The 21,192-nt window shown below is 42.1% G+C and overlaps 1 protein-coding gene across 2 annotated transcripts in view; it reads right to left on the bottom strand.

Annotated features, from left to right (window-relative positions):
- STX12 (syntaxin 12) overlaps positions 1-20,657 on the bottom strand; it is a 35,576-nt gene extending 14,919 nt beyond the window's left edge. Inside the window, exons 1-3 of one of the 2 annotated variants that reach the window (XM_086331002.1) lie at positions 20,472-20,657; positions 5,713-5,782; positions 3,927-4,026 (exon numbers count right to left, since the gene is read on the bottom strand). In XM_086331002.1, the coding sequence (XP_086187128.1) occupies positions 3,927-4,026; positions 5,713-5,782; positions 20,472-20,589 (288 nt within the window). In that variant the 5' untranslated portion in view covers positions 20,590-20,657. Of the gene's footprint in view, positions 1-3,926; positions 4,027-5,712; positions 5,783-19,736; positions 19,798-20,471 lie in introns of those variants that run through there. The other variant, XM_086331009.1, reaches the window with a different exon arrangement.
- Positions 20,658-21,192: the final 535 nt, after the last annotated feature.

The raw sequence follows: 21,192 nt of genomic DNA, 5'->3' as shown, positions 1-21,192 counted from the left end.
CTGACCTGCATACAGATTTCTCAAGAAGCAGGTCAGGTGGTCTGGTATTCCCATCTCTTTCAGAGTTTTCCACAGTTTATTGTGATCCACACAGTCAAAGGCTTTGGCATAGTCAATAAAGCAGAAATAGATGTTTTTCTGGAACTCTCTTGCTTTTTCCATGATCCAGCGGTTGTTGGCAATTTGATCTCTGGTTCCTCTGACTTGTCTAAAACCAGCTTGAACATCAGGAAGTTCACGGTTCACATATTGCTGAAGCCTGGCTTGGAGAATTTTGAGCATTACTTCACTAGCATGTGAGATGAGTGCAATTGTGTGGTAGTTTGAGCATTCTTTGGCATTGCCTTTCTTTGGGATTGGAATGAAAACTGACCTTTTCCAGTCCTGTGGCCACTGCTGAGTTTTCCAAATTTGCTGGCATATTGAGTGCAGCACTTTCACAGCATCATCTTTCAGGATTTGGAATAGCTCAACTGAATTCCATCACCTCCACTAGTTTTGTTCATAGTGATGCTTTCTAAGGCCCACTTGACTTCACATTCCAGGATGTCTGGCTCTAGATGAGTGATCACACCATTGTGATTATCTTGGTCGTGAAGATCTTTTTTGTACAGTTCTTCTGTGTATTCTTGCCACCTTTTCTTAATATCTTCTGCTTCTGTTAGGTCCATACCATTTCTGTCCTTTATTGAACCCATCTTTGCATGAAATGTTCCCTTGGTATCTCTAATTTTCTTGAAGAGATCTCTAGTCTTTCCCATTCTGTTGTTTTCCTCTATTTCTTTGCATTGATCACTGAGGAAGGCTTTGCTACATAATACTCCATTAAGTTGATCTAGTAAGCATTCCTTCTAGATTGTTCTATTTTTAACTATTACAAATAAATAAAGCTAAAGTAAGGCCTATTGTAACAGCTAATATTTATACAGTGCTTATCACATATCATATTGTTATAACTACTTTATATAATAACTCATTTAATCCATATATCAACCTATACTATTAAAGTACCTATTTGACAGATCTGGAAAATGAGGCACACAGAGGTTAAGCAATTTGCCTAGGATCATATAGTAAATGGCAGGGGTAGAATTTAAATCCAGGAAACCTGGCTCCAGAGTGCATAGCTGGTTTTTTTTCCCTTAGAACTTGGAACATTTGCATGAGTGGAAATATTAGGTCAAAAGGCACAAACTTTTTTTTATGACAGTAAGTACTGTCAGTCAGCTTAGTGAGGGGTTTGGGTGAAACAGAAGGGATTTATTAGCGTATCAAAGAGGAGATGTCAGAGCAGGAATTAGCGATATGGGCCAAGTACTCAGAGGTGCAGGGGCGAGGGACGGAAAAAGATTTGGGGACCACAGTCATAAAAGTCACAGGAAGCTCATAAAAGTAGAAGAGACTCCTGGGGGAGAAAGCATAAAATAACAAAATTAGGGGATCACTGGTTGTGCCTTGGGGCACACCCACTTCTAGGAAGACACAGAGTCAGAGAAGCTGAGACTCAACCTGGGGTAAGAGAGACAAAAGACCAGAAAGGAGTCACCAGAGTCGGGAGACATGAAAACTATTTTGTCGTCTTTACTATGGAAATCATGGGAAGAAAAAGGAAGTTTCAGTAAAGACAGGATGAACAGGAGGATCAAATAAAACAAAGAGAGATGAATAAAAACGCAGAAAAACCCCACTGGATTTGGCAATTAGAAGATCACTGATAATAGTGCATAAGTATGAAAGAAATGTGAAAGTACGATGTATGTTTTGATAGTGCAGTAGCAAAAAGATGAGTGACAGGGCTAAGATTAATTAGATAAAGAAACAACTGAAAAGGAAAAGAATATTCAGCACAATAGGAGGAAGGGAATCCAGGATTCATATTTCACCAGAAATAATACCTCTGTGGATTTATGTTCTTAATGATCCAAACTTTGCCAACAAAGGTCCATCTGGTCAAGGCTATGGTTTTTCCAGTGGTCATGTATGGATGTGAGAGTTGGACTATAAAGAAAGCTGAGCGCCGAAGAATTGATTCTTTTGCTCTATGGTGTTGGAGAAGACTCTTTAGAGTCCCTTGGACTGCAAGGAGATCCAACCAGTCCATCCTAAAGGAAATCAGTCCTGAATATTCATTGGAAGGACTGATGCTGAAGCTGCAACTCCAATACTTTGGCCACCTGATGCGAACAGCTGACTCACTGGGAAAGACCCTGAGGCTGGGAGAGACTGAAGGCGGGAGAAGGGGACCACAGAGGATGAGATGGTTGGATGGCATTACTGACTCAATGGACATGAGTTTCAGTAAACTCTGGATGTTGATGATGGACAGGGAGGCCTGGCAAGCTGCAGTCCATAGGGTCACAAAGAGCTGGACACGACTGAGCAACTGAACCGAACTGAATGATCCAAGATAATGGAAGGAAACAAGAAGATGCATAATCCAAAAATAATTTCTATTTGATTTTGGAATACATTAGATTTTTTTTTTAAAGGCGATTGAACTTTCTATGTTGCTTAGGCTACTATTTAACACTTTGCTGTTGTTCAGTTGCTCAGTCATGTCTGACTCTTTGAGACCCTGTGGACTACAGCACATTCTGTTGACATCAGACTCTTAGATTCCCTTTTTTTACTGCTAAAACTATCTACAAGAGTGTATTCCCTATGTGTACAGCTGGGAGAGGAAAGGGGTTGATTTGGGAACAATTTGAAAGAATGAATGGCAAGGGGAACTGGTCCAGTATGAGAAACAACCAACACAAACAGCACACAGGCAGAGTCAAAGGGCGGCTATGCTAAAGTTACTACTTTGCAGCGCGATGACAAAGCACCTAGTTTGGGTTCTGGTCTTTTGTGCGAGGGGATGCCAAGAATCCAAAGACTGAACACATACTTCATTAAACGCCTTGTCAGGAATGAGTTAAACTGACGATTTTCAAGCTTTTTTAATGGAGATCCAGAATAAAAATGTGACATCTTGATCTAGCATCGTATATACACATATGTGTGAAACAAAAAAGTTTCATGTAACAGTACTTCCCTTAATTACATGGTTACACACTCTGATATTTCTATTCTTTCATTTCTTTTAAATGGCGATCACAATACACTAAAATTATATTATGTTCCAACAATTACAATTCACAGACAACCCAGGAAGGGGAAGTGGTAGGCTTCATCTTTACAGCCATCAGAGATGAAATATCATCATTTAAAGAATTCACTAATAAAAAACAACGTAAGTTAAGTGCTCCCATGAACGGCATAGAAACTAAAGCAAAATAAAATCACAATAGTCTAAGATAGAGAAGATTTTTGTCCTGGAAGAGATAGGATGTGAGGCAGACCACGAACGGTAGGTTAAAAAGTCAAACTACGACGGAGGGAACACATTTGACTTCAAGAACAAGTGAAGGAAAGGCATGGCAAATCAAGGGAACAATGAATTCCAACAGAAACTGTGTCTCTCAAGGATTTAAATGGCCACTGAAGAAAACGACTTGAGCAGAGAAATCTATTTCTCAGAGCATTTCCTTAACTGGAAACCTACAAAAATGTGACATGAAAGTGACTGCAAAGTAAAAAAAGACATTTGCTTGAAATTTATAGACACTGGATACAAGCAAACTAGAATCAAGCCAGAAAGCATAAAGCTGCTAATCAAATCCCAACAAGATGCAAACACCGAGATTCTTCTTCAGTTAAACCCATTTTACTAATATATTATTGCTAATTATCGCAGCAGCTACTAATACCTTCCAAGATCTGGTAGCTGCATTCTTTCTGTTGTCACAGTAGACACTTATCTATTTTATGGATAAGGAAACTGAGGTTCAGTTTGAAGGCCAAGTTTGTTTCACATACCGCCTCTCCAAAAAAACCAATATTTTTCTTATTCAAAATAAATAAAAACCCCAGAAAATACCAACCTGTTCTGAAGTAGATAAAGGAAGGGGCAAGGACCCCAGTTCCTTCAGTAATTCATTTGTTTCCTTGGCAAGCTGATTTGTAGAGTGTTGTAACTGTTGCCTAAGAGAGAAAAGATGTGTTTTAGGATATTCTCACTTCTTGAGAGCTGTTAGCATCAGTCTGTTCTCAGAGTGTCTCATGATGCAGGGAATGAAAGGGCACCTGAAGGATGTTCCCAGATGCTCAGGTTCACAACAGAATTCCAGAAGTACCACCTAGTCAAACTCACTTTAAGTTGTCTTCACATTACCGAGTAGAAAGAACCTACCTCAATGAAAACTGCTGATTAGGTATTTTAATTCTTTGGGGAGAAAAGAAAAGCATTCTCAGCAGTTCTGATAGAAATACAAAAGCAGCTGCCCCCACACCTCAATCTAATAGTTTTAACACGCTGAACTCTCTCTGAAAATTCTCACGCTCATTCGCCCAAGAGTTCCGCATGGTTACTGTCTGTCACAGGCCACTGACTAGTGACAGAATCCACGCCCTGGGGGTTGGATGAAATGTGCATTAGAAGCAGAGCTTCTACCCTAGGGAACAACCTCCAAAGATCAACTCCCACGTTTGTGCTTAAAGCTGGTGCTTTTTCAGCTTTACCCTTGGCTCCCTACCTATGCTTTATGCTTGACTTTCTGGCTCTTTTCTCCAAAACAAAGAAGCCCTATACTGTGTTTAAAAAAAAAAAAAAAAAAGTAAGGAGCAGAGGGGAAAGGAAATTAAAGAGGGAAAAATGTGTGGGATTGAAAGGTACTGGAAATACAAAAAAGATTCCTTTCAGTCATGGTTTCTTCTACTATCTGGCCATTTCTGCAACGGTTTTAAGGGAGGACAGAGAAACCACACTACTGATTACTAATATTTTTTCACTGCAAAGGGGTCTCCAAGATAGAAGGGAAAAAAAAAAGCAAAACCAAAAAAATTTAAAAAACCATGAGAGTCAAAACCAAGAGGGAATCAAAAAACCAAAAAACAAAAATGGGAATTTCCTGGTGGTTCAGTGGTCCCCTCTTCCACCGAAGAGGGCACTGGTTCAATCCCTGCTTGGTGAACTAAGATCCAACCAGCCATATGGTACAGCAAAAAAAATAACAATAACAAAATAAAAATCAAAAGCCCCCAAAAAGAGTCAATCCAAAGCTTGAGCATCATGGACAGTACTAACATACCAACAGCTACCTCATGTCTCCATCAAAAAAGCTCAAAGTACTAACAGTAAGTCATTCTCTCACTTCCCAATGTCTAGGACAGGAAACAAAAATAGTGTTAAAGATGGAAACTAGAACTTCTAACAGCAGAAATAGAGTCAAGCAGGACATAATAAAAAGAATCTATTCCACTATTCTCGGGCCATTCCGAATACACTTCTTTAATATTATATACAGTTGGAAATCCAACAGATTAGACAAGCACTGTAGATCATCAGGAGGCCTGTGCCAACAAGGAAGCTCCTGTAGGGAGAATGCAGTTTAAGAGTCGTAGGGATTCCCCCTCTACTTCCCTAAATTGTTCTGCTAAGCTGTCCAAGGGAGGAAGAAAAGCAGAGTCCAAGGACTCTGAGAGGCAAGGGAGATCACAACCCATTAATGTATTTTGTTGCTCCTCTTCTAGATCCAGCTGTGACCTCATGTCCCACTGCCTCTTGTGCTGACCTCACAGGCCTGAAACCTAAGCCGCCAAGCAGCAAGAGCATTAAGTGTGTCCCCAAAAGGCCCTCACAAATCCCAAACTTGTTAGGAAGCTACTCACAGATTTTCCTGTAGCTTGCTTGAATCCTGCTTAGTTCCTAGTTGGCTCATCAAGTTCTTTATCTGAGCGGCTGGGGAGAGGAGGAAATAAAAATTTATTAAAAAGAAAAATACATTCATCACAAGCACCGTGGGGAGAGGGAAAGGGATAAATGGGAGACTTGAGATTGATATATACATACTACTATATATAAAGTAGATACCTAATAAGGACCTATTGTAGAGCACATGGAACTCTACTCAATACCCTGCAATGGTCTATAAGGGAAAATCTGATTCACTGTGCTGTACACCTAAAACTAACACAACATTGTAAATCAATTATACTCCAAGAAAAATTTTTTAAAAAAACAAGCACCCTAATTCTCAGATCACTGGTCTCTCCCCATATCCTGAATAAGAATGTACAACTAATAGAAAGCATGCTATGATCAAGACCCTGGTCTTGATCTTCTAAACTATTCTCTTCTAAATCTACCTGTGAGATCTACCTTTCTCCTAGAGAGTAACTATGCCACTAAGCAGAAGGTGGTGGTTTTCGTCACTCCCAAAGAACTTCCACATTCTACCAGATTTCCAGTGGCACTGGTTAAAATGTTTGTCTCTTTTGGAATGGCCTTGATACCAAGTATCAATTCACAACAATAAACATTTAAATTCATGAATACAAAATAATTTTCTACAGCAAACATTTTTGGAAAGACAATGTACATTTATTATTGATAATAAGTTACCACTAATTGAGCACTTCTATGTGCCAAGTACTATATTAGGAGCTTTGTATACATAATCTTATTCATTTTCATAGCAACAGTCTGAAGTAGATGTATGTTCATTTTGCAGATGAGGAAACAGATTTAGAGAAGTTAAATATCTTATGTAAGCACACACACAAAAAGAAGTAGAGCAAAAAATTCAACCCCAGGGACATCATACTCCAATGCCTATGTTCTTTTAATTATGCTGTCTGTAGACAAATAGTACATGGCTTTGTTCAGATTACTCTACCAAGATATTGTGCTAAGATCAGGAATGGTCATATTTGAATCCTAGATGTTTAAGGCCCTAGTCCTGGACTAGGAAAGCAGAGTTCCGGAGGAACTGATAGTCAGAAATAGTCTGGCTGGGAATCTGAACACCCTTGTCGCTCACTGACTTCTACAACAGGAATAGAGCCCCTGATTTCCTATGTCCTACTTTCTATTTTCTTTTTCTGTTGGCAGAGAAGATGGGGGAGCTTCATTCATTTAGTGAGCTTGAAATTTTATTGTATGTTTGTTTTTTGTTTGTTTGCGTGCTTGCATTTTAAAAGCATTCACTGTCTTCTATAGGGCTTCCCTGGTGGCTCAGAGGGTAAAGCGTCTGCCCACAATCCGGAAGGCCTGGGTTCGATCCCCAGGTCAGGAAGATCCCCTGGAGAAGGAAATGGCAACCCACTCCAGTACTCTTGCCTGGAAAATTCCACAGACAGAAGAGCCTGGTAGGCTATAGTCCATGGGATTGCAAAGAGTTGCACATGACTGAGAAACTTCACAAGTGTCTTCTATTGCAAGAAACTGGAATACAGAACACAATAACAAAGTACTTTGTGTCCAGTGGAACATAATTATCTCCAAGTTTCACCAGGACTTCAAGAGATAATATATCACAATAGGTACAGGGCTCCTCTGGCCAAAAGACAGTTCCTTTGTGAGGGCTCTCCTACCCTCTCAGGTTTAATCCAGTTCCACTTGTGAAACACCAGACTGCTAAATGACTGGCTTAGGGGAAGAAGATGACGAAACCAATGCTTACTGTAACAATTTGTATCTATTATAGGAACAGATTATATACAAGGCTTCAATGTCCAATAAAAATGAAACCACTTATTAGAATTTTAAATTTTAAAAATTGATTGTTCCTTATGATAGGGTACTTCTTAAATAAAAAATTTGGGGGTCACAGTCATAATACTGACCTTAATTTGGTCACCAAGAGTAGTAAAAAGGCAAGCTTAGTAAGGACCAGTACCTTACAGAAACACAGATGTGTTAATAGCTTCTAAGTCTGTTAAGAAATAATTATTAGCCAAAATCTTCTAGGTGATTGCTGAGTGACTCTACACCTAAGGGAAACTGAACAACCTAGCCCTTAACAGTGTCTAGGAGTTATTTCTCCTGCAAAAAATTAACAAACGGAAACCTCAATTAAATAGAGTTGGGAGATCCCAAGGGGGAGCTCTCACACCTACCAGACAGCAGAGCCCAGCAGGAAGACGCCTCTAAGCCAGTGAGAAGCCCTGGACTCTGGGTTTGCTGTATTCTTCCCAACTTTCTTTACCCTTCCCTTGCTAGGAGGGGGCTTGCACTTGGCCTGCCCTGATTGCAGACCCCAAACTGCAACTCTCTGGTAACTCTGAATAAACCTGTCTTTGCTGGAGAAATATCTGGCAGTTTCTGTTTTAGGTCAACATCCTTAGCCCAGATCACTGCGCCATAATGGGTGTTACAAAGCAAAAGTTTCCACAGTCAAGAATATATATGTGTGTAACACTTCAAATCATGATCTTATCTTATTTTAAGACCATCTTTTAAGCAAAATATAACTCCAATTTTATAACAGAAATATAGGTTTCACATGATTAAAAAGTTGCCTTTTGACAAACTTTCCTAAAATATAACTATTCTATTAAGTGAGGGTTTTTTAGCTTAATGGTTCCACAGGAAAATGTAAAGCACTATAGAAGATTGCATTCTGCTAAAAAAGCATTATGTAAGATATAAATAACCATTTTTCATCACTAAGATGTATAATGTCCTTCTTACCTAAGTCTAATGGGAATCAGAACCAAAGCTATCAACTGACTGGCCAAACAAATAATTTAAGAAAGAGGACAGACATTAGCATCTACAGAGCATTCACCATGTGCCAGACACTGGGCTATGTACTTGATGTGGTATGCTGCTGCTAAGTCACTTCAGTTGTGTCCGACTCTGTGCGACCCCATAGACGGCAGCCCACCAGGCTCCCCTGTCCCTGGGATTCTCCAGGCAAGAACACTGGAGTGGGTTGCCACTTCCTTCTCCAATGCATGAAAGTGAAAAGTCAAAGTGAAGTCACTCAGTCGTGTTCGACTCTTAGTGACCCCATGGACTGCAGCCTTGCGGGCTCCTCCATCCATGGGAGTTTCCAGGCAAGAGTACTGGAGTGGGGTGCCAGGGCCTTCTCCGTTGATGTGGTATAATAAAAAGTATATTTGGTCTTTGTCCTCAGTTCCTGGCAAAGAGTTCCTAAAAGCCTTGGAATTTCCTGAGTGATAGGAGTGTCCTTTGTTATTCATAAAGGGCTCCTTTGGAGCATACAGAGTTTACCTATTGAGGTGACCTAAGCCCTGACAGCCTTAGGGTGGGCAGGGTTTGTCATCGGAAAGACCAAGTAATTAGCAGGTTGGAAATTTCAGTTCCACCCACCAACCTCTGAGAAGGGAAACTGGGGGTAGAGAGAGGAAGTACAGATTAAACTCTATAAATTCTTGAACTAGATTTGATGAGCTTCCAGATTGGTGGACTCCCCAGGTGGTTCAGTGGTAAAGAACTCACCTGCCAATGCAGGAGACTCAAGAGACACAGGTCCGATCCCTGGGTCAGGAAGATCCCCTGGAGGAGGGCATGTCAACCCACTCCAGCATTCTTGCCTGAGAAATCCCATGGACAGAGGAGCCTGGCACAGTCCATGGGGTCGCAAAGAATCAGACACGACTGAGTGACCACACACACACAAGCACAGACTGGTGACCACACACAGATGCAGGGAGGGTGTCAGTGCCCATAGAGAGTATAGATATTTTGAGCTCTTCCTACATACCTTGTTCTAGGAATCTCTTCTATCTGGCTGCTCCTGAATTATGTCCTTTTATAATAAACCAGTCCCTGGTGGGTCAGAGGGTAAAGCGTCTGCCTGCAATGCGGGAGACCCGGGTTCAATCCCTGAGTCGGGAAGATCCCCTGGAGAAGGCAATGGCAGCCCACTCCAGTATTCTTGCCTGGAGAATCCCATGGACAGAGGAGCCTGGCAGGCTACAGTACACGGGGTCGCAAAGAGTCAGACACGACTGAACGACTTCACTTTCTTTCACTATAATAAACCAGTAAGTGAATGTTTTCCTGAGTTATGTGAGCTGGACTAGCAAACGAGCTGAACCTGAAGAGGGGCTCATGGGAACACCTCCAATACAGCTCACTGGTCAGAAAGACAGATAAGAACCTACACTTACAATTGGCATCTGAAGGGGGTGGGGTCGGGGGAGCCTTGTGGGACTAAGCCCTTAATTTGTGGAATCTGATGCTAACTCCAGGTAGTGTCAGAATTGAATTAAATTGTAGGACACCCCACTTAAGTCCACAGAAACTGACCACTGGTGTGTGGTAAACCCACACACCTGGTGTCAGAAGTATTGAGAGTGGAGGAAACAGAAGAAGAGTGCTTTTCCTTCACTCTGGATAAGCATTATCTTACTGTTGTTGTGCTAGTTGCTCAGTCGTGTCCAACTCTTTGCAACCCCACGGACCATAGCCTGCTAGGTTCCTCTGTCCATGGGATTCTCCAGGCAAGAATACTGGAGTGGGTTACCATTCCCCTCTCCAGGGGATCTTCCCAACCCAGGGATTGAATCCTGGTCTCCCGCACTGCAGGCAGATTCTTTACCTTCTGTCCCACCAGGGAAGCCCCTTATCTACTTAGATAAGCATTATTACAGGTGGGTACACTGAGGCTCACGCTGTTGCAAAACTCATTCCTTCATTTAGAATACCTATTCTACAGATATGTGCTCTAGAAGATATTGTTCTCAAGAAGCTTTCCTTTTTAGGAGAAGAGATAATAAGCATGTATCAGGTAGTGGTAAGTGCTATAAAGAAAAACAAAATCAGGTAAGGGCCAGAATAACAGGGTAGGGAGAAGATAGTAGTTTACAGGAGGTAGTCAAAGATGACCTGTCTGATAAGGTGACACAGAGGAGAGACCTAAAGGAAGTGAAAGATCAAACCATGAAAATATCTGGGGGAGAAGCTTTCCAGCAGAGAGCATGAAGCACAAAGTCCCCAAGGCAAGAGCACTTGCTGTGATGGAGAAACAGGGGGCCAATGTGACTAGAGAGAGATGAGAGAGGAGGGGAGCCAGAATACATAGGACCCTGTAAACTGGAGCAAGGCCTTCCAATTTGAATGAAATGGGAAGCCACCAATGGTTTTAAGCAGTGTCATAAAAGTGAAAGCGAAGTCCCTCAGTCGTGTCTTTGTGACCCCATGGACTGTAGCCTACCAGGCTCCTCTGTCCATGGGATTTTCCAGGCAATAGTACTGGAGTGGATTGCTATTTCCTTCTCCAAGGGAATCTTCCCAACCCAGGGATCGAACCCAGGTCTCTCGAGTTGTAGACAGACGCTTTACCGCCTGAGCCACCAGGGAAGTCCATAAAAACCAGAATTCAAATCCAGGGCTAATTCCAATAACTATATTTTTTATGTCACATTAGACTCTCTCAGTTTTCATTCCAATCCCAAAGAAAGGCAATGCCAAAGAATGCTCAAACTACCACACAATTGCACTCATCTCACACGCTAGTAAAGTAATGCTCAAAATTCTCCAAGCCAGGCTTCAGCAATATGTGAACCGTGAACTTCCTGATGTTCAAGCTGGTTTTAGAAAGGGCAGAGGAACCAGAGATCAAATTGCCAACATCCACTGGATCATGGAAAAAGCAAGAGAGTTCCAGAAAAACATCTATTTCTGCTTTATTGACTATGCCAAAGCCTTTGACTGTGTGGATCACAATAAACTGTGGAAAACTCTGAAAGAGATGGGAATACCAGACCACCTGACCTGCCTCTTGAGAAACCTGTATGCAGGTCAGGAAGCAACAGTTAGAACTGGACATGGAACAACAGACTGGTTCCAAATAGGAAAAGGAGTACATCAAGGCTGTATATTGTCAACCTGCTTATTTAACTTCTATGCAGAGTACATCATGAGAAACGCTGGACTGGAAGAAACATAAGCTGGAATCAAGATTGCCAGGAGAGATATCAATAACCTCAGCTATGCAGATGACACCACCCTTATGGCAGAAAGTAAAGAGGAACTCAAAAGCCTCTTGATGAAAGTGCAAGTGGAGAGTGAAAAAGTTGGCTTAAAGCTCAACATTCAGAAAACTAAGATCATGGCATCCGGTCCCATCACTTCCTGGGAAATAGATGGGGAAACAGTGGAAACAGTGTCAGACTTTATTTTTTGGGGGCTCCAAAATCACTGCAGATGGTGACTGCAGCCATGAAATTAAAAGACGCTTACTCCTTGGAAGGAAAGTTATGACCAACCTAGATAGCATATTCAAAAGCAGAGACATTACTTTGCCAACAAAGGTCCATCTAGTCAAGGCTATGGTTTTTCCTGTGGTCATGTATGGATGTGAGAGTTGGACTGTGAAGAAGGCTGAGCACCGAAGAATTGATGCTTTTGAACTGTGGTGTTGGAGAAGACTCTTGAGAGTCCCTTGGACTGCAAAGAGATGCAACCGGTACATTCTGAGGGAGATCAGCCCTGGGATTTCTTTGGAGGGAATGATGCTGAAGCTGAAACTCCAGTACTTTGGCCACCTCATGCGAAGAGCTGACTCATTGGAAAAGACTCTGATGCTGGAAGAGATTGAGGGCAGGAGGAAAAGGGGACGCCAGAGGATGAAATGGCTGGATGGCATCACTGACTCAATGGACTTGAGTCTGAGTGAACTCCGGGAGTTTGTGATGGACAGGGAGGCCTGGCGTGCTGCGATTCATGGGGTCGCAAAGAGTCACACACACTCACACAACTGAGCGACCGAACTGAACTGAACTGAGACTCTCTCACAGGCAGACTACATTTCCTCCTTTAGAGGAAATACACAGAATGTAGTGACTTAGGGCAGGCTTCCATTTGCCAGTGTTGCACTTTGCCCCACCCTGCTTATCTGACAGCTCCCTAACTTAACAGCTCTGTCCTCCAGATAGGCTGATGCCCTTGCTCCAACCCGCTCCCTTCCCTAAGGCCCTGCCACCTTTGGGAAGGTTCCTGCATATTTACCGGAGTCCAGCAGAGTGCCAGCACCCAGGGAGCAGGAAGCAATTGCTGATTAATTCAGTTAGCCTCAGTTTTGAGACTTCCCTCGTGGCTCAGACGGTAAAGCATCTGCCTACAATGCAGGAGACCCAGGTTTGATCCCTGGGTGGGGAAGATCCTCTGAAGAAGGAAATGGCAACTCACTGCAGTACTCTTGCCTGGAAAATCCCATGGGAGGAGCCTGGTAGGCTACAGTCCATGGGGTCGCAAAGAGTCGGACACAACTGAACGACTTTACTTCCTCAGTTTTATGTCATGCCACTTTCAAGGCAGCAGATACGAACGAACATGAGCTAGGAATAATGAGACCTAAATTCTAAAGCCAAACAGGACCACTAACTACATGTACGGCACCAGATAAATCATTTCATGTTGCTGGGTCTCTTTCACCAATTGTATATGATATTCAGGTTTAACTAACACATATTGAGTACTTTTTGTCTGTCACAGTACTTACTATTTGTGTGGGTGGGGTTTTTTCCTCATTCAATTACTATGACTACATAAGGACTAAATGACCCTTAAGTACTCCCACCACTGCTCAATGATAAAAGTCAACAATAATGAAGAAGCTCTAGTCCCAGAATGATGCTGTGTAACCAAGCAGTTTTTTTGCAAGACTGAGTTTGGCTGAGAGAGACTTTGCTTCTCTGTACAAATGGGACTGGACTGACTATACACCTCTGGAGAGGAGGGACCACATTCTACTCATTTTTGTATTTGCATAACCACACATGCATACACACTCCTCCAGAAAATAATTGGTTACAGGGTGACACATAGAGGTAAATGTTACTAGTATGGCAGTTCAAAGAAACAGATCTCATCTTATTGACTGTCTTTACATAGAGCATTCTCTTTAGAAACTCTAGAGATTTCAAAATTTCAAGTTGTTAATCACCAATCAAAATGTATTAAGTGCCCTAGACAGCAAAGGGGATTTTACAGACTATGGGGGAAAAGTCAATTTAAAATCAGCTGTTCTTGGTTTAAACTCAGCTGAGAACTTTTTTTACCTAGTCTTTTCTGACTTCTTTTGTTTGCTGAGATACATAAATTGGGATGGGGGGATTGGGTGGAGGGAGGAGGACTTTATAGCGTCACTTGTTAGCTAAACACCAGAATGAATCCAAGCTTTCATTAATTCTATTCAAATTCCTGAATATTGATATTTTCCTAAAAGTTTCCAGCAAGATGCCCCAAAACTCAAATGATAAGGACAGTAATGTCTTTGTTTACTGGAAGTAGAATTCTTTGTATAATGCCCTCCATAACCACCAACATCAGAGTTTATTTGAAAATAGTGACTCAATGACCCATCTGTTTCACAACCAAGAACTGTATCACTTGAGACTTCCCTGATGGTCGAGTGGTTAAAACCACCTGCCATTGCAGGGGACATGGGTTTGATCCCTAGTCCAGGAAGATCCCACATGGTGGGGAACAACTCAGCCTGTGTGCCACAACTATTGAGCCTGAGAGCCTAGAACCTGTGCTCTACAGCAAGAGGAGCCACCGCAACGAGAAGCCCACACACCACAACCAGAGAATAGCCCCCACTCCCTACAACTAGAGAAAGCTCAGGGCAGCAAGGAAGACGGAGCCCAGCTGCAAAAGTAAACAAATAACTCTTTTTAAAAAAAGAAAAGAACTGTATCCCTTAAACCTAAAGCACAAAAAGAAACAGTTACATACACACTTATTTTTCCCTTGAATGCACTTAAGATGTTAAAAAGTAAAGTGATACTTTTTGGAATAATTTTTATCAAAATGGGTTAAATCTAAAGAGTTTTCTGGTCAGCTTAGTTAATGAGAAAACTCCTTTTCTAAGCATTCTAGTAAATGAAAGTTTTACTTTTAGACTGATTTGTTACATTTTGGATGAAAATCACTGGGTATCTATCCTCTATGAAATGCTACATAATCTGGAAACCAGATGACTAGGCCAAATGTAAAGACAAGTTCTTCAGTTCTGTGTAAGCAATTTTGTTATTTTTAAAACTAGGCCTCAATTTCTCCTATCACTGACCTCTCATGTTTAAAAGCATGTCCTGGCTAAAACTTTTATAAGACTACAAAGCAAACCAATTTATTGCACATTACAGCTAACATCCACACTAGGAACTGCTCTAAACTGAACACTCTTCGTGGACTTTTAGCTGAGATCAGCTTTTAGCAGAATCTGAATCTCCAAATGAACCTTAGTTCATATCAAAGTCTAGACACACTGAAAGCAACTACCATAAAGGTAAACAAGCAAACATATATTCAAGGAAAGAATCGTATTTACATAAAATGAGAACATGATAGCTTACGTTACGACATAAGTCATGACAATGAAGTCATCTCAGCGTCTTACTCTGAAAATTAGGTTTGCATCGTTTTTGCAAAGCTATCATGAAAATGACCTGACTTTTTAGCCACTATGATAGGAAAGCTCTAAACTAAACTGAACACAAACACTGAATATCGAAGGTATAATCTTCTATTTACCACACCCATGACAGAACACACAACGGGTTAAGAACATAGACTCTGAATTGAGACTGCCTGTGTGTTATTCCCAGTTCCACAATTCCTAGTAAAAGGCTCCACTCCTTTGTGCCTCAGTTTCCTCACCTAAAAAATGGGAATAACAAGAGAATCCTCGTGTGGCTGCTGAGAGGCTGACATTAAGACAATATGAAGCTGAATTCAGAACAGTGTCTGGCACTTAAAAGAACTCAATCAAGCATAGCTATTATTATCAAACTCGAGACCAAGAAAAATGTACTTAGCGATGATAAAAATCAATTAAGTACATACTGAATGCCAACTATTAACACATATCCACTGCAGTGCCAGGCCCTGTAGTTAAGAGAGAGCTGTACAATGCACGGTTGCTATCCCCACAACACTAACAGTGATCTCTCAGTTGGAATAACAAGGTCAAAAAGCATGCATTAATTACAGAATACACAATAAAGTAAGTGCTAAGCTTGCGAATTCAGAAAGAAAAACAAAATGACAGTTAACATTTCTTAAACAATGCTGCAGGCCTGCTTCAAGCACTTTACATAAATTTCCTCATTTAATTCTCATGATCCTATGAAGTAAAGACTGTTATTAACTCTATCTTACAGATGAGGAAACTGAAACGGAGAAGTACAGCAATATGCTTACACAGCTAGTCAGAAGCAGATCCAGGACTCAAACCCAGACCGTCTGACTCCTGAGCCCGCTCACTTAACTACTAAACTATGGTGGAGCAGGGGACTCAACCAATGCTATTCCGGCCGGGCACTATACTAGGCACTTTCAAAGAACGCATTTTACCAATAGCATTCATTTTACAGATAGGGTAACAGACAGAAAGGGGAACTGCTCCAGGCTAACGGGACAACATAGAGGAGCAAGAACTCTGTCACAGATCTGCTGAGCCTAACTCCCGGGCTCCTGTTGACTTCATTCTTTGAAAAGCAAGGGAAAGCTTAGTTACAAGGAGCAAGATTTAAGCACAACTCAAAGGATTTGTATAATTTAGGTGGTTTGCGAGGTAGGGAACGATTGAAGAAAGGAGGAATAGAATGAGCAAAAACTTGCTGCAGAAATCAATGTTTAGGGATGTTAAGAAAAATAGCCTGCCTGGAGCAAAGGGTGACGAATAGGAGAAAATATGGCTAATTTGGATTAAGATGACAAAGACAATGGAAGCAAAGCGGAATGCTAAGACCTGATGCAGCAACAACAGCCAGGCACTGTAGGCTCTTGAGGAGGTAAGAGGGATTTTAGACATACTGCTGATAGCATTATTGGGGTGAACTAGAAAGGAAACGGAAACACTGAGACTATGCTGCTGGATACAGATGTTGAGATCATGAAGACTTCACAAAGTGGGCAACAAAATAAACAGCAAAGGCAAACAATTTTAAAAGAACAGCCCACAGGATTTCACACAACAGTCAATTTTAAAAGTTTAGCTGCTTTTAAGTTTTTAGTAAACAAAATCATATCAATAAATTAGCAACATTAAAGAACAGACATGCTGTTCTTTAATCTCTTCAGAGATAACTTGGAGCCTGTTAGGTTATTGCCCTCTATCTGCCCAGACCCTTCATTTCACAACAGGCGGAGTCAAACATTTTTCTTCTGTTGCCCACACATACTGATAACAACCGTTTGTGCCAGGCAGTCAACCTTAGCTGTACCTGTAACAACCCACACAGTGGCCTGCCGTATTTCAGCCTGAAAGGCTCAGCAATTCCAAACCCACAAATGCAGCTGAAAAGTTGAGAAAAAAGAATAAGCTATTCTCTCATATTTTCAATAAATACAGGTCCTTGCAGGACTATATGGACGTGGGCATATGTCTGAAGCAGGGGGTGGAGGGGGGTGGGTGTCACATCCATACTGTATACTTAGGTACACTGGCCAAGTTTGGGGAATGGGTGCCAGCCTGGTAAATGGGTAGAGACAATGTCACCCTACCCATTTCCAACTCCCAGAGCCTCACTAAACAATCCCAAAGGGAAAATTCCAACTCACACTGCCTAGGGTCATAAGATGTGGTAGGAACCACATAGCACAAGATAAATGAGGCAGGGAGAGTTTCAAGATGGTGGAAAAAATCTCATTCATTCAAATCTACTAAATACAATTTACTGAGCCTCAAGACCCTAAATAGTATGATCCCTGGCTATCTCCACGGCCTCTTTTCCTACTATGCTTCCTTCTCTAACTGCAGTCCAGACACATTAGTCTCCCTGCCATTCTTGGAGGCACTGAGGTCTTTGCTCTTGCAGTTTCCTCTGCCTAGAATGCCTTCCCTCAGCTACTCACATGGCTCCCTCATTTCATTCAGGGGTCTACTCAGAGAGGTCCTCCTTGACCATCTGATGTAAGAATAAATAGCACTTCTTTCTCTGGTTACTTTGTGTCTCCTTATCCTGCTTTATTTTTCCTTCATAGCACTTACTATTTCTCAACATTAGTTATATATGTGTATGTATGCCTATGTATGTATATACACACATTCATACACACATATATACACACACACACACTATCAGGGCAGGGTTTTGTCTATCTTGCTCATCACTCCATCCCCTGTGCATAGCAGGTGCTCAAAGAATATTTGTTGAACAGCGAATAAGTGAATCTATCATATGGGTAGATCTTAGGTAAGTACTAGAAATATAAAGATGAATAAGTCATGTCTCATTTCTTCGAAGGAACTAACAATCTAGCAGGAGAGGTAGACCAACCACAAGAGGAGAAAGTTCCACAGCTCAGGCATTCCCCATAGCTTCCTATGAAGAGTAAAAAAAAAAGTCACTTCTAACCTGCTGAAGTGTTAGCTGCTACAAAACTGTAATATTAATTAAAAATTATAAAAAGGCTAAATGTTGGTCGTAAGAGACAGATCTGGTTTCAAGTTTCTTATCCTGTTTCCTAACCCATAAAAAGAAATAATACTGGTAATTACTTCAAAGGGTTGTTACAAAATCAACACTTACATCGCTGTAAAGCACGTACATCGCCTGGCACACAGTAAGCACCAAAAATGTTAGCTATTAATGTTATTAATGGCTGAATCCAACTATTACTTGAGCCTGATGCCTAACCAAGAGCTAAATCTTATGAACTCTATCACCAAAGACACCTCTCCTATCCTTTCTTTCTTTTCATTTTCAGTTCCTAACTGGTGTCTCTGATTCCAGTCTCTCCCTTCCAACTCGATTTACACATTTCTACAGAATTAAATCCAAACCCATTACGTTAGCAATTAAAGCTCTTCATATCTAGGTCCCAGCTTAACCTTTCCAAGCCTACTTTGCACTCCATTCTAGAATCCACCACACTAGCCAAATTAAACCACTCTACTTTTTTATACACAGCACATGCTTTCCCCCTACCATGCCTTGTTCATTTAATTCCCTCCTTAAATGCCCTTCTCTTATTTACTGTAAAAAGTTCAAATCCTTTCCACCATCTTTCCAGCCAGACCTAACTCAAATGCCATAATGCCTTCCCTGGTCCCTCCCAAGTGAAAAAGATGTCTCTCCTGACTACCTATAATTTTATTATATCTCTTCTATAGCACCAAATCCTTTCAGTTGCTATGTGTGCCAAAGGCTCCCTGCCAGTTCTTATACACAGTACATGCATGATACTCAAATGCATACAAAATGAACATTTCACACATAGACATTAAAATTAGAATTGGTCTCAACAATAAATTTTTGGCTTTGAATCAGAATTTTCTGATCTAGCCTGTGTTACAGCTCCCTCACAAAAGGAAACTGGAACACAAAGTACTATACTTCTGAACCAATGGTCATATATTTTAAAAATATTTTTTGGCTGCACCATGCAGCATATGGGATCTTAGTTCCCCAACCACAGTTTGAACCTGCGCCCCATGCAGTGGAAGCATGAAGTCTTAACTTCCCTGGACCACCAGGAAAATCCCACCAGTGGTCATGTAAATTTTTGTTTCGGATTTCACAGATCACATAGTCTTCTTTCCACTCTCAAGGCGCCAAGACTCAAATGATTTCCATCAGAAACTTTCCCTCTCTCAAATTCTACATTACATATTAAATTTAAAAGCTAAGTGGTATTTTTCTTTAAAATATAGAACATAATTGTGATTCAGGACCAACTAGTTCTACCTATTAACAAGGCACAGCCAAGCTCACAAAAACACAATAATAAACAACAAAGATGATGATACCATTCCTTCCAAGTAGTTGCTGCTGCTGCTGACCTCCTGTTTATAAGGCTCTGAGATGATCTTCAGGCACAAGATTTAACTCATTCATCTACAGTCTCATTTAGACCCTAACAGTGGGGAGGCAGTTTTAAGACAAGCAATGACATTCTGAAATCCACCACCAATTCTACCATGTCTTACTTGCTATGTGATTGTGGCCATGTCCCTGAGCTTCTCTGTGTATCATGCTTGTTCAAAAGAGTAACTAGATGGGGAAGGAAAACAAAAGACTCATCAGCTTGAAATCCAAAAACACGCAAATCTTCTGCTACAAAAGACAAAATACTGTAAACTGAAGTGTCTTTGGTGAATTCTCTTTATTAAAGTAGAAGTCATCTGACCCCTTGAATACAAGTCATTGTAACTGACTTTCAAACGTTACAGGAAGAACTGTATTAAAGTCACCAAAACACATGCATTCTCCACTCTGCTTAATTGAAAGCAGCTGACTTTCAAGAAGCCAGAAGCTGAGCAGAATGTAAAGTCTAAACCAGTAAACAACTCCCGATCCAAACTGGTCAAAGAGAAGTGGGTGGAGGGAAGCAGATGACAGGAAAAACTCGGCTGACCGCTGCATCAGGTTGACTCACTCACTGCTCTGGAGCAGACAAACACACCCTCCCACCCTGGGGCTGTCAGGACTGCTGTCTTAGCCCCAAAACACCTTAAGGGCAGAACTCCTGAGAAGAAACTCGAGCTTCAGTTGAGGCGCCGGACCCTCAGGGTGCCTGGGCCTGGCAGATTCGCGGATGGCAGGCCACCGTATCCAGAGCGGAGCGCCCGAGACGGCCTCAGGTGTGGCTTTGGGCTCCGCCGTCCCGGCAGCCTCGTCAGGACGGCCCCCGCCCCCCCAGCCGCCGCGGTACCCCGGCTCACTGGCTTGGCTGATCCGCTGGATGTTGCCGCTGCATGTCTGGATGATGCTGTTGAAGTCCCGGAGCGGGGGCCCCGAGCCCCCCGGGTTCCGGTACATGTCTAAGGGACCGTAGGACATGACGAGGAGCAGACAGCGACTAGCCCCTGCACCGCGCTCCTACCGGAAACAGCCGCCAGACCCGACCCGCAGGCTGACAGGGAAACCGGGAAGAGAAAGGGCGGGGACGGGATGAAGCTGCGTGCGCACTAGCCCCGCCCCCTCGCGGCGCGCTCGCGACCGCTCCGGCTCGACCCGCCCCGCATTTGCGCAGGCGCTGCCGGACCTGGCGGCTGAAAGGTAGCTTAGAGACGCGACGCCCTGGAGTTTGCGGGGCGGAGCGATGACGTCATGCCGTTGGGACTCGGATGGGAGAGTCTGGGGTGGCGGTGTTGTTTATTGTCATGGCACGGCGACAGAAGGCAAGAATTTTTCAATTAGCATAAAATTGTACCAGATGATCTCAGCCCTAACATCCTATCCTGTTCTATTCTGAGAACTCAGGCCCAAATATGGAGAATTCGACAACCTTGAAACCCAGATCCGTAACCAAACTCCTGAGATTCCTCACTCTTTTCATCCCCTAGGGCTTTGGGAGGATTTTTGAAGCACTTTTATGGTTTACAAATCACTTTCATTTCTCTCTCCACCCCTCTTCTAGTCTGCGTGCTTAGTCGCTCAGTC

Source organism: Bos grunniens, chromosome 2 (assembly GCF_055505025.1).
Source record: "Bos grunniens cultivar Pamir isolate PY7600 chromosome 2, Bosgru_T2T1.0, whole genome shotgun sequence".
Taxonomy (NCBI): domain Eukaryota; kingdom Metazoa; phylum Chordata; class Mammalia; order Artiodactyla; family Bovidae; genus Bos; species Bos grunniens.
This window is presented reverse-complemented; position numbering and strand designations above follow the sequence as displayed.